Source organism: Zootoca vivipara, chromosome 1, assembly GCF_963506605.1.
Source record: "Zootoca vivipara chromosome 1, rZooViv1.1, whole genome shotgun sequence".
In the NCBI taxonomy this organism is placed as follows: domain Eukaryota; kingdom Metazoa; phylum Chordata; class Lepidosauria; order Squamata; family Lacertidae; genus Zootoca; species Zootoca vivipara.
The window spans coordinates 117,813,686-117,827,600 of record NC_083276.1 but is presented as its reverse complement, the minus strand read 5'-3'; the positions used below and the strand labels follow the sequence as shown (position 1 = coordinate 117,827,600).

Sequence of the window (13,915 nt, the reverse complement as noted above, 5' to 3'; positions counted from 1 at the left end):
CAAGCAGAAATGCTTGCGCTGTCAGCATAACCAGAAGATTTGAATTCCTTCCGTGGTAATGGAGTAATCAAGATTTTGCATCACATCAAGAAACCATTTATGATCTCAGCTGCTGCAGGTGAAGCTACTTGGATTTCCTCCTTCATGGTTTCCAGTGCTGAGCAAGCTCTGGTATTCTAAACAAAATTAAAAAAAATCCTTCCAGTAGCACCTTAGAGACCAACTAAGTTTGTCATTGGTATGAGCTTTCGTGTGCATGCACACTTCTTCAGATACTTCTTCTTCTGGTATTCTAGGCAGCTTAGAGAGGAGAGCCATAGCTGAAATGTGTATGCACAGCACTGTTCAAATGGGTTCACTTTTCGTACTGGCCTTTAATTCTAGGAAGTCGCCATAAAGAACCAGTTGTGCCATTAAAAATGGGCCGTTTTCAATTGCCTTGCTGTTTTCTCCTACTGTAGCTGGCAGTTGGTATTTAGTGAGTCTCTCACCTTTTCTACAAAGGAGGATATAAACTTGGAAGAGAGATTGACAAGCATAATATTTTTTAGATGGGGCCACAGTGGCTTTTTTGTTTTTGTTTTAAATGATGGGTAAGAAAACAAAAGAAACACAGAAGCCAAATGACTGATTTCGTTACATGGGAGGGTAGGAGCGGTATTTATAACCTCTGCAGGAGAGGAGGATAGATATAAGGTGGTTTTTGTTGCTTTAGCTTTTATATTAGGAGGCTCCAGTTCACAGGGGATCCTAGAGTCTCTTGCTCGTTTGTAAAATAGAATGTTTTCTAGGCTGCTTTACTTTGAAATATACAGAAGAGCTCTGTGCAACCAAATTATTTTTGAAAGGTATTTCAACAGGCAGGTGTTACTTAAGGATGATTCTTTCAAGTTAACACAGGCTGGGCTTAGTGTCGTGAGTATATTTTGTCCTTTTCTTATTAATGAAATAATACAGATGTTGAGGTGTGTGTGTGTGTGTGTGTGTGTGTGTGTGTGTGTGTGTGTGTGTGTAAAACACTACATTGTCACGGATGCTGATCACCTGTTGAACTTTTAAAATATGCTGTTTTTATTGCCCGGCTGTGTAAAATGGCTCTCATTGTTTGTCCCAAAGCAGTTTTAAGAGTGTTTATGTGAAAACGATTGCTTCACAGGGCATTGGTAAATCTGAAATATAGAATTGAACATGTGAATCTGAAAATGCGCAGTCAAACAAATTCAGTTCAGGCTGGAACTAATATGAAACTCTTGGAAACTATAGGGTAGATTCAGGAAATAATTATCACGGTACATTAGAGCTTATATTCTCTTGGTTCCCAAATGGTTCTCTAATACGACTGAACCAAATCAAGTTTAACAAACTAACGTGATCAGACATAATAGGGTGTGTTCTGAAAAAGATTTTTTCTGACTCTTCAGTACATTTCTGTATTTAGAACACATTATTTTTGCTTAATCTGAAGCCATGTTATTCTGAATTTTAGCTTCTTTTATGCCTTGCCAATTGCACAGTGTCAAGTTTTATAGTTAGAATGTGTTCAGACCTTCAAAGCTCTCTACCTTGTACTGCTTTCTGTGAGTCTTTTCTGCCTTGGCAATGAACTATTCTTTTCTGATAGTTTCTTTTATTAAGCCATTTATTTATATTGATAAACTAATTGAGAGCCCTCCAGACTGAGCAAAAGCTAGTCATCCCTGAAGTTAGTTATGACTGACGTGCTAGCATTCTTTTCTGTGACACTTTTATCTCAGATAACATTAGCAGGATTAGGACCTCTGACTGCAATTACAGCTAAGCACCACAGTGACTGTGTTTCCTTTAAAATGTAATGCCAAATAATTCTGGTCAGTTTTGGCTGGCTTGTTTCATTCGACCAGCACCTACGGTAGTCACCTCATTCAATTATCATTCAATAATACATGTGAACAATGTGTTATAAAATTGTTACTAAAAAGTTTCTAAACATTTTGACAGTTAAGAGCTGCTCAGCCACAAGAGGCAGTGAAATCTTTCATTGGGCATTTTTAAGTAGAGGTTGGATGGCCATCCATCATGTATGACCTAGATGAGTTTTCTGCATTGCAGGGGGTTAGACTCGATGGCCCTCAGAGTCCCTTCCAGCTCTATGATTCTATGACATGAGTTGTAATGTTGCACTCTGAATTTTTAAAGGGTATGGGGTGATGTCAATTTCTGCTCACCTGCGAGTGGAATGGATTTCCACGAGGACGGGACTCCCCCCTCCTTTCCTCCTTGCTGTAGTATCCTATCCCATACACCCAGAATCTCTTCAAGACACACGTACATGGACTTCTGCTTGGGGAATGTTGGAAATCACCCAATATTTTATTCAGATTTTGTCCTTTTTAAGTATAGTGCTGTATGAAGTTTAGTGACTCTGTTTTTTTAAAGTATTTTTTATTAAAGGTTTCTTGATTTACAAAAGTATGTGCAATGTCTCTCTCTCGTATTTTCCCCATTGATCATTTTTACAAATCAGTTTCATTTGTTGAGACATTGGGAAGAAGGGGGGAAGAGAGGTAGACGGGGAGGTTGGTTGGGTGGGGTTGGGTGGCGATGCTTCTATTTTACTTAATATATGTAGTGTTTGATGTCAGCGTTGCTTGTGTAGGTTCTCTTTTGTTTGCTTGTGTTCCTTTGGTGGTGAGAGAGGTTGGAGTTGGCCTAGGGCGTGGTTGTTCATTTGTGATTGGCTGTGGTGGTCTTTGTTATCATGTGGGTGGGTTTTGGAGTTTAGTGACTCTGTTGAGATACTTGCTCCCACATATAAGACACCCAAGCATTTCACACATTATAAGAGTCTGTATCTAAAAGCAAAATAGCAGAAATAAACAGTGGGTAGTAGAGTAATTGTAATCTGTTTAGGTATTTTAGATTTTGTATGTTTTATATACACACCGTATTTTTCCATGTATAACACGCCCCTGTCTTATACACTATCCGTGTATAAGATGACCCGCAGTCTTAAACTTGAAAAAATAGGGGGGAAATATAGTCTTATACATGGAAAAAATATGGTGTGTGTATGTGTGTGTGTAGTTTATTTATTTGGTTTTTCAGATTAAAATTTTACACATAGCCAACAAACAACATAAAAACAAGATTCCAAAGAATTTCCTGGACTTCCCTCCTCCCCTTTGTGGGTCCTATTGTTAATCATTTCCTCCTGCATCTTTTATGATAATCCAAATCTTTTACCTCTCCATTGTGTCCAAAATTTGCCATTAAACTACAAGTGATATTGCAATCCTACTAACAATCTTAAGTGTTTATGGTGGTCTTTAAGATAAGTTATAAATTTTCCCCATTCCTTGTTAAAATTTTGGTCTTCCCAATTTCTGATTCTTCCAGTCATTTTAGCCATTTCAGCATAATCCATCCACTTGACCTGCAATTCTTTGCTGATAGGGACTTCTTTCCATCTCTGGGCCTAAATCTTGTATGTTTTAAAGTAGGGTTACAAAAATAAAAATCCCCTTGATTTTTTTTAACTGTTTTATCTTTTGTAAATTGCTTTGTGACCTACTTACGAATAACTCTACTTACGAATGTTTCTACTTACGAATGGAGCTCCGTCCGCCATCTTGGATGCGGTTTAGATAGGATTTTTTCTACTTACGAATTTTTAGATAGGGTTGCTTCTACTTACGAATTTTTTCTCCCAATGCATTCCTATGGGATTCGACTTACAAATTTTTATGCATTTGGAACGCATTAAATTCGTAAGTAGAGGTACCACTGCACAATCAAGTGGGTGTGTAGATTTTTATGAAATAAGTAAACAGTTTCTAACAGAACTGAATGTTTGTGTCCATCTGTGTATAAGTAACTTAACTGCTGCATTTTTCAGGTGCCTAATCAAGGACTTCGAAAAACGCCCATCTGTCACTCACCTTTTAGAACATCCTTTCATAAGGCAGGTCCATGGCAGAGACATGGCACTCCAAAAACAGCTGGCAGATCTCATTCAAGCACAACAACATTTAGGCTCCGTAGCCAAGACAAGGTACTGTTCAATTTTGCTATAGCTGTATTACAAAGTTCCAGAAATGTATGACTTTTAATTGTGAGGCATACTGTATACTGCATACGCAGATATCATATAATGCCTTAAAGATTTTTGCCCAAGAAAGATCAGTGTGCCCCAGCCGAAGGAACATCGCAATGGGCATTCCCATCGATGACGCTCATCTGTGCTGCACTTGAATCAGCTAGAAGCATCTTAGTGACCATGGGGCTGCCTTGCCCCATCTGGAGCCCATAGCTGCCAAGTACCCCGTTTTCCCCGGGAAACCCTAGTTTTTACTTACCATCTATGGGCACCAAAAATGGCCGCTGCCGACACCGGAAGTCGCGTTGACGCACTTCCGGTCATGCGTAGAAGCTACTTTTGAAGCCGGCGGCAGCCATTTTTTGTGCCCATAGAAGGGCAAAGCGACACCGGAAGTTACGTCGATGCAACTTCAGATGTCACACGGCTGCCGGTCCCGGATTCTGGACTTGGAAGGTAAGCTGGAGCCATCAGTTCTTATGTATGACAGGTTTACCCCTAACTAGAGCTGCTATATTGCTCTAATTATTATGGATCCTTACATACAGTAATTACAAGATTCCATATAAATGGAGAGCTTCAAGACAGTGGGAAACAACTTTCTCATTCATGTCTTTTAATCGCATTCAGCCATAAGGGGAGCGTCACATTCCAGTAGTTTCCTGGATTTACTGCTAAGACTAACAATAGCATGCAAGTGTTCATTAATCAATAAATGAACTCTTAGCAGGGAACGTGCTCATTTTTGTGATTTTCGGGAGGGGAGGGAGGGCAGAAGATTCAAAATGTGAATAATAAAGTGACAGTGGTGAAACATTCAGGGTCCAAACCTTGATGTTTTGGTTAACCATTGGCCTAATATTACCACTAGTATTCGTATATAGCTGGGTACTTAATATTCACCAGGAAAACCTTCTTTTCCAGTCCAATCTAGGGCTAGCTGCAGGAAATATCTCTTGGTTTCATGGTTGTCCAGAGGGTGGCAGGATTTCGCTGTTTTCACAGTGAATTTAAATGCAAATGAAGGCTCTTCCTCTGCTCTGCAATCATTTTGTAATATGAAATTTGTCTGGCTGCTAGATAAGCTGTAAACCATTATTGTAAATAAATACCTGCTAATGTTGATGAAGAAAATTAAATGTCATGATTCATAAGTCATAAAAATGTGTGTGCATATCCAGCCAGAGTGAATGTGCTATTTGAAAACCCAAGGCCTTTTAAAAAAAAAAAAAAAAACAACAACTTTAAAAACAAAGTAATAGATGCAGTTTCAAGGTGAGTGTGACTTTCCTAATTTCACTGCAACTGGAATTATTCCACATGCTTCTAAAGCAAGGGTTTAGAAGTCAGACTCGCTTTAGGAGGCTCGTCTTTTATGTTTCTCTTCCATCCCCCCCTCCTTGTTTTTAAGCAAACTGTCTCATGAATTCTCTCCCTGTTGATGGCTGCCGTTTGCAATTTCAAAAGAAAAAAGCCTGCCATAAGGTGCAAACTTGGCTGCTGCGCCAAACACTAATGAAAAACATAGACACGTGATTCCACACTCAGATAGAGAAAATAAAAGACTCTTTGAGTGCACTGGCCACATTTCTCATTTCATCATCTGTTTTGAGAGTATACCTATATGGGTGATAAAAGCCCACTTGTTCGCTGTAAGAGGCCTGGTCTGTGCACCAGCAGAATGAAGAGAACTCTGAGGTGGAAAAGAGACCTGTCACTTCAGACTGCAATAGGTGGATATCATTGCTATAATGAAGTATAGTAGTCTGTGGCTAGCTAGGTGCTATACTGAATACAATGTCTGGAAAAGCTTATTCAGTGGTGCAGGTAGGTAATTTTTGACTCTGCATTTAATAGTCATATTCTCCCCCCCCCCTTAGATGGCTGCCATTTTCTTCAAAATATACTGGTAGTAAGTTGGCCTCCTGTGTTTCGGGGGCCTTCCTGCTCATTCTACCAAACGGATTCCTGGACTTCTGCTCCGACTGTCAGGGGCGGAGGAAGGGGGTGCGGTGGGGGCATACCTGCTAAGTCCTGGACCAAAAAATCCGGGATCGGCAGCTGCGCAACACCGGAGGTTGCGTAGACGCAACTTCCGGTGGCGCTCTGCCCTTCTATGGGCACCAGAAAATGGCGGCGCCAGCTCCGGAAGTCGCTTCTATGCATGACCGGATACAAGTAAAAGCGACTTCCGGCGCTGGCGCCTCCATTTTCTGGTGCCCATAGAAGGGCAAAGCGGCACCAGAAAAATGGCCGCCGGCAGGAGCGGATTTAAGGGAGAATAACGGGATAATAACCGATACGGGAGACCGCCAGGAAACGGTAGGAAAAAGGGGAGTTTCCTGGTGAAAACGGGATACTTGGCAGCTATGGGTGGGGGCAGACCGCCCCGGGTGTCTTCGCTGAGGGCCGTTGGGGGAAGGGCAGGAGCTGTGCCACTTTGTTAGCGGCCTTTCCCCCCTTCCCCCTTCATTTTGACAGCTCAGGGGAGGCTTGGAAGTCGCGGCCGGGTGGCGCACCAAATGTCTGCCATCGGCGGCTTGCTCCGCCCCCGGCTGCAGGGCATGCGCACCTCTCCATACACCCGAGCGGCTATCCCGTGCCTTGGAGGGCACCCTCTGCTCCCTGCCATCCTCGGGAGCATGCTCCGTCCCCCTCAGGAGCGCGCCTGTCCTGGGCAGCGCAGGCATACACTCCACTCTACCAGAGATTCTGCTCCTGCACAGGATCAGTTTGAGACATTATCATTCATTAGAAATCCAGCAAAGGAATTGGAGGTTGAAGACCTATTCCATTCCAAAACCAGGGTTCATTATAGGCCAGGGCTAAGGATGGTTCATCGTGTATGCGCTATCCTAGTGATTCTCAAACTATTTTCTTTGGATCACTTTCAGATTAAAAATTTGCTCATGCCACACTGAATTTTTTTTATCGATAAGAAATACATTGAAAAACTGAAAGAGGCAACTCCTAGCAGTGCTTGATTTATAACACAGAACACAACTGCCTTGTAATATGATTCTGGGACATCCAGAAGGTATAAAACATTGCAGCCACATAACAACATGCCATTCCTAAAATATAATATTGATTGCCCTTGAATTTCCCCGCCACATTTGCCATCCTCTTCTGCCACACAAGTGTGATGCGCCACACCCTTTGAGAACCGCTGTACAGCTCTAAGAACACTGGGGCCCATAGTAGAGAGCTGCCATGGCTTTAGAATTCAGAGCCAAACTACATTACCATAAACTCCACTTGATGTATTTCTGCTGGACTTATACAATTTCAGACTGTAAACAGAGCACTGAAAGTTGCAGTAATTTCATACAAACACAAAATTGGCATGGTAAGGGGAGATTACGACAGTGTTCAGAGAAAGGAAGGAAGGAAGATAAAACAAACAAACAAACAAACAAACAAACCACATCCATTTGTGGTCTGAAGTGAGAAGAGATCAGCGATAGGTACTGAAATATACTCGGAGTCAAGAGTGAATTTCATGCTCTTTATTCAGCTCATAGTCATCAAGGAGGAGAAGAGAAGACGAATGCCTCTTTTCCCCAAACCATCTGCTTATATACATTATTTACACAATGGGCCTTGCGTGATTGGCTACTTCAGGGCTACACCTGTGGGCCAATTATATTGTGGATTGACTTCTGCCTGAAGCCTGATTGGCTGCTCCTACAGGCCAATCAGGTAGCAGATTCACTTCTGCCAGCCGCCTGATTGGCTGCCCCAGCAGGCCAATCAGGTTGAGGATTCACTTCCACCTGGAGTTGGATTGGGTAGCTCCCGCTGATTCTGAATCCTATTGTTCTAGGATTCAGCTCAGTACATAACACCCCTCCCCTTTAAGTTCCAGTCCTGCCCGGGAAGTTGCATTCGTAGTCCCCAAGGTCTGCTGGCCGCCTCCGTGTGCGTTGTGGCCTGGGGTGTTCCTTGGTCAGGGGTTCTGGTTCTGGCTCGTGTTCCGAGGCTGCTGGCTGTGCCAGGGCTGTCTGGTCTGGCGCCACTGAACCACTAGGTTGTAGCTCTGGTTCCGGTGTCCTTCCAGCCTCGGGGCGCCCCTCTGTGCCTACTGCTTCTGCTTCCCCTGCCCACCCCTCTCGCTCTACAGGCCTCACTGCCCTGCTGTCCCCTTGGGACCCCTCTGTCCCGCTCTCCTCCCGGGTTCCTCCTGGGAATCGTCGCCGTAGCTGGTCGCAGTGGCGGCGCCAACATTGCCCCCCTTCCGTTAGTACCTCGTACGACACGGGACCGGTCACCTTGGTGACTGTGGCGGGTACCCATGCTGGGCCTGCCCCAAAATTCTTTGCATACACTGGGTCCTGGGCCACAAATGTCCGGGGGTTCCTGCCTTTCCCCACCACTACCTCATCCTGAGCTCTGTCGGGGTGAAGTCGGTCCAGTCTAGTTGCAAGGCGCCGGCCCATTAGTAATTCAGCTGGGCTCCGGCCCGTCGTTGTGCTTGGGGTGCTGTGCTGTGCTAGAAGAAATGCGGCAAGGCGGTATTCCCAGTCCCCTTGTGTCATGCGGCGGAGGCTGTCCTTGGTGGTCCGCACCATGCGCTCCGCTTGGCCATTGGTGGCAGGGTGGAATGGTGCTGAGCGGATGTGGCGGATGGCGTTCTGCGCTGTGAAGGTCTGGAACTCCTCTGACGTGAATGCGGTTCCATTGTCCGAGACGAGGGTGTCAGGGAGCCCGTGGGTCGCAAACAGCTTACGTAGTACCCGGATGGCTGCCGCCGTAGAAGTGGATGGTACCAGTGCGACCTCCAGCCATTTGGTGTAGGAATCCACCACTATGAAGAATGTTTTTCCCTGGAAGGGGCCAGCGAAGTCCACGTGCAAGCGTGACCATGGATGTCGGGCGGACTCCCAGGGCTGGACTGGGGCCCTTGGGGGATCCGGGCGGGATTCTTGGCAGGTCTGGCAGTGTTGGACCCAGGCCTCTATCTCTCTGTCAATCCCCGGCCACCACACATAACTCCTGGCAAGGGCCTTCATCCTCACTACCCCTGGGTGTGTCTCGTGTAGGGCTGTGAGGACCCTTTTGCGGAGGGGCTGGGGAACAACAACCCTGCTTCCCCATAACAGGCACCCCTTGTGGGCCGACAGTTCATGTTTGCGGTTTGTGTAGCCAGCGAATTCTGGCCCGGGGCTGCTGCTGGGCCATCCTCGCCACACCCAGTCCAGGACCCGGGAGATGACCCTATCTTTTGTGGAATGGTGCGCAACTTCTTGTGCCTGAATGGGTCGGTCGGGAAGCAGCTCCAGGGTCATAACCTCTTGCGCAGGCGCTGGGTCGGGGCCTGTTTCTGGTAGTGGTAGCCTGCTGAGGGCGTCTGCGTGGCCTATCGCCTTCCCAGGGCGGTGGATTAGTGCATACTGGTAGCCGGCAAGGAAAATTGACCACCTGAGGACACGTGGAGACAACACTTGGGGGGTCTGCTTCTCAGGGGCAAACAGGCCAAGCAACGGCTTGTGGTCAGTCACTATGGTAAAGGGCCGCCCGTACAAGAAATCATGGAATTTTTTTACGCCCTTCACGATTGCCAGACCCTCCTTGTCAATCTGTGAGTAGTTTCGTTCGGCTGCAGCAAGCGTCTGGGAGAAGTATGCCACCGGCACCTCTCTTCCATCCGGGAGTTGGTGTCCCAGGACAGCGCCGATGCCATAGGGAGAGGCGTCGCATGCCAGCACCACTGGCAGCCTCTCGTCGAAGTGTGCTAAGACCGAGTTCGAGACGAGCAAGTCCTTGACTGCCTGGAATGCGGCCCTTTGTCGCTGGCCCCACACCCAAGGGGCCCTTTTATCTAGGAGTCTGTGTAGGGGCTCCGCTACCGCTGCCTTATGGGGAAGGAAGGCATGGTAAAAGTTCAATAGTCCCAAGAATGACTGAAGTTCGGGCTTGCTCTTGGGCGCTGGGGCCTCACAAATGGCCCGTACCTTGTCACCGGTTGGATGGACCCCTTCTGCGTCCACCTTAAATCCCAGAAAGTCCACCTGCGGCACTCCCAGTAAACACTTTTCCCGCTTCACCTTGAGGCCCGCCGTCTGGAAACGGTGCAGGACGGAGCGGAGGCGGTCCTCAAATTCCTCTGGTGTGGGCCCGGCGATCAGTACATCATCGAAGAAGGGGGTGACGCCAGGAATCCCTTTAAGGAGAGAGTCCATTAGATTCTGGAATATGCCTGGTGCCACGCTAACGCCAAATTGCAGCCGCTTAACTCTGAATGCCCCTCTGTGCGTCACAATCGTCTGAGCCTCTGCTGTGGCTTCGTCCACAGGCAACTGTTGATACGCTTGGGCCAAGTCCAGTTTGCCAAAGATTTTTGACCCAGCCAGGGTGGCGAGGACATGGCTGACCACTGGCACTGGGTATGCATGGGCCGTGAGAGCCTTGTTTATGGTGCATTTGTAGTCTGCACAGATGCGGACCGAACCGTTAGGCTTGACGGGTGTGACAATTGGAGTTTCCCAGGGGGCGTTGGGCACCGGCTCCAGCACTCTTTGCTCCACGAGCCGGTCCAATTCCTCGTCTATGCGGGGTTTCAGGGCGAACGGGACCCGGCGGGCCTTGTGCCTGATGGGTCGTACAGCGGGGTCTAGCTGTAGGGCAATGGGGGGTCCTGTATATCGTCCCAATGCCCCATCGAAAACCCCTGGAAACTCTTTGCATATGGCGTCCACGTCCACTTGTAAGCTAGTGCGGTTCACCCCGGTAACGGCTAGCCCCAGAGGTCCAAACCATGCCAGTCCCAGTAAGCTAACGTAGGGGCCCTTAACTACCAGCAAGTCCAATTGTTGCTTTCGCCCTCGATATTGCACCCTGAAGGTCCCCACCCCTATAGTAGGGACCTTACGTTTCTGGAAGTCCCGGAGGGTGAATGGGGCCGGCCTTAGTTTGGGACCCCCATTAGGGCACAGTTCCCTTAATGTTCGGGCCGAGATTATGGATAGAGTTGAACCCGTGTCCAGCTCCATGCGGCATGGGGCTCCCTCTATCTGTACCTCTATATAAATTTTCTCTGTGCTGGGATGGGGCAACTGGAATACCTGGTAGTCCGTGATCTCCGTGGAGTTGCCTTGGTGCATGGTGCCGTGTGACCTGGGGCTCCTGGGTCGGTCATCTGATGCTTGTCGACGGGTGAGTCGAGCCCGACACACCCGGGCGATGTGTCCCAATTTTCTGCACTGCCTGCACTCTGCGTTGCGGAAACGACAGGTCCTCCTCTCGTGGTTCTCCCCGCAGCTTGCACAGTTCCCTCCTTCTCGTCGAGGCTGCTGTGGTGTGTGTGCTGCTTGAGTGCGCCGCTGTACTCGGTGTACTTCCTCCCTGTCAGATTCGGATTCGTCGGTGAGGTCTTCGTGGTAGACCCTCGGTTGGGATGGCGGGGCCGGTCGTGCCTCTTGCGTTGACCTCTCGGCGGCTTCGGTTGCCAGGGCTTCCTCCAGAGCAATCTGGAACGTGAGGTCTTTTTTGGCGTAGAGGCGTCGTTGCAACATCTCGTCCCTCAGGCCCCCGACGAGGCGGTCACGAAGCATGTTCTCCAATTCTGAGAAGTTGCATAACCGGGCGGCTTGGCGGAGGGAGGTCACAAACCCAGTTATGGTTTTCCCCGGGGCTTGCCGCTTTGCGTAGAAGGCATTTCGGCAAGCTACCACCGAGGGCTGTGGTGAGAAGTGCTCCTTCAGCCGTTCCATTATTGTTTTGTAAGAGACGGTAGCGACATCTCTAGGTGCAAGGAGAGCCCGGGCGATTTCAAACGTCTCCTCTCCACAGACGCTGAAGAATGTTGCCCTCTTCATGGCATCGTTGGTGACTTCTTTCGCTTGCAGGAGGAAGTTGAAACGGGCGGCGTACCCTTCCCAGTCTCCTGATGCTGGTTTGAATGGCGAGAAGCTGCTGTCGGTTGCCATTCTGGGTTCCTTGGGTCCTGGAGCTGAAGCCTGGATGCACGGTGCGATGCAGCGGTGCAGCAGGTGGCGGTGCTGCGGTGCAGTGCGTGGTGGCGGTCAGCTCAGCAGGATCCCACCTTCGTCGCCAGTGAAATATACTCGGAGTCAAGAGTGAATTTCATGCTCTTTATTCAGCTCATAGTCATCAAGGAGGAGAAGAGAAGACGAATGCCTCTTTTCCCCAAACCATCTGCTTATATACATTATTTACACAATGGGCCTTGCGTGATTGGCTACTTCAGGGCTACACCTGTGGGCCAATTATATTGTGGATTGACTTCTGCCTGAAGCCTGATTGGCTGCTCCTACAGGCCAATCAGGTAGCAGATTCACTTCTGCCAGCCGCCTGATTGGCTGCCCCAGCAGGCCAATCAGGTTGAGGATTCACTTCCACCTGGAGTTGGATTGGGTAGCTCCCGCTGATTCTGAATCCTATTGTTCTAGGATTCAGCTCAGTACATAACAGGTACATTACACAATGCTGCTCACTATGATACATGATACATTCAAGTGAATGACAGCTGTTCAGTGTTTTATTTATTTTTATATTGCTCAAGGCAGCTTACATAATTACAATATAACAAAAAACAGTCATAAACAATAAATAAAACACATCAATGATTTCAACAAAATTGAGCAATGTCCACATTAAATAATATAAAATCTAAAAAATAAAGATGAAAAAAATAATACCAATTGCAGCAGCAACAACAAAACTCCTAAACACCATCCCAACCCAAGAGTCTCTTCAGCAGCCTCAGCTTTTGTAGCTGGAGTCAGTCAGGGCACCACCATCCCAGGCCTGGTAGAAAAAGGCCTGCAAGGCAGGGAGCAGGTCTTCCAGGACTCACAGACAGATGGTCTTTCTTTAAAGCTGTTTCTCCCACAGACAGTAAATGATTCTCTGGCCACATCCACAATATTGTTAAATTTTGCAGTTATTTCTGCCCTGCTTTACAAGATATAACTCTTAGCAAGATGAGTTACAAGTAACATTCAGTCTTAGCCAAACAAAAGTTTGACTCCCTAGAACAACAGCTAACACTACCTGCTGGCTCTCATCAGACAGCTTTTTAAGAACAGTAGTCTGTCTCTAACAGGGAGGTATTGCAGCTGGAGTCAATTCCATTACCAATCTGAATGCCGTTAGCTGCAAGAAACTAGCTTATGCCCAGCTTGTAATTTTCTTCATACACCCTGTTAGGACTCATAGATAGCACCAGGCAAAGCTAAAAGGAATAGCAATTGGGTTGTAAAATGATGGGTGTGCAGAATTGAATGTGGTTTTAAAATGCAGTTTCCTCCACACATTGTCTGGGCGAATACCAGGGGACAGATTGCAGACCTGTAAAACCTACTGTGGGCAAGGAAGCAACCATTTTGCAGACTGATTACATTGTAAATGCTAATGATTACACAGATTCTTATTGTAGTTGTGGCATGTGTGATGTTGCAATTAAGGTTGTGCCAGTGTTGTCATTATGACTCCTCTGAAATATACTCAAGAGCAGAGCTCTCTGCCGTGATTGTACTGGACTAGTCAGCATTTGAACTGCACTGGAAGTTTGGTATTGCTGCTGTAATTGAGGTCACCAGGTCTATTCTGCTCCCACTGTGCTAAAGATTTTCCTTGCTCAGTGTTGCAATTCCATCTTTTCAGCGAAAGAAAGAGCATGGAGCAGACTGTTGCTATTCTTCATTTAAATAGAAGGAATCTTTTGTTAACCTTCATAGGGAAAAGGCAATGTAGGTAGGAGGAAAATGAGGTGTATGCTGGCAATAACTCTAGGGCAAATTGTGTTTGTCTTTGGGAAGTGTGGCTTAGCAAATTTCCTTTCGCCAGAAAATAGAGGGCAATACTCCAGTTCTTCCA

The 13,915-nt window shown here is 47.0% G+C and overlaps 2 protein-coding genes across 2 annotated transcripts in view; one reads left to right on the top strand and one right to left on the bottom strand.

Moving 5' to 3' along the window:
* MYO3B (myosin IIIB) overlaps nt 1–13,915 on the top strand; it is a 253,454-nt gene that overhangs the window by 102,279 nt on the left and 137,260 nt on the right. The window contains exon 10 of the mRNA XM_060281215.1: nt 3,875–4,030. Coding sequence (XP_060137198.1) covers nt 3,875–4,030 — 156 coding nt within the window. The remainder of the gene's footprint in view (nt 1–3,874; nt 4,031–13,915) is intronic.
* On the bottom strand, nt 7,551–12,503 carry LOC132592951 (uncharacterized protein K02A2.6-like). The gene has a single exon (XM_060281212.1). It carries the CDS (start codon nt 12,001–12,003, stop codon nt 7,933–7,935), a length of 4,071 nt encoding a protein of 1,356 aa, XP_060137195.1. The 5' UTR covers nt 12,004–12,503; the 3' UTR covers nt 7,551–7,932.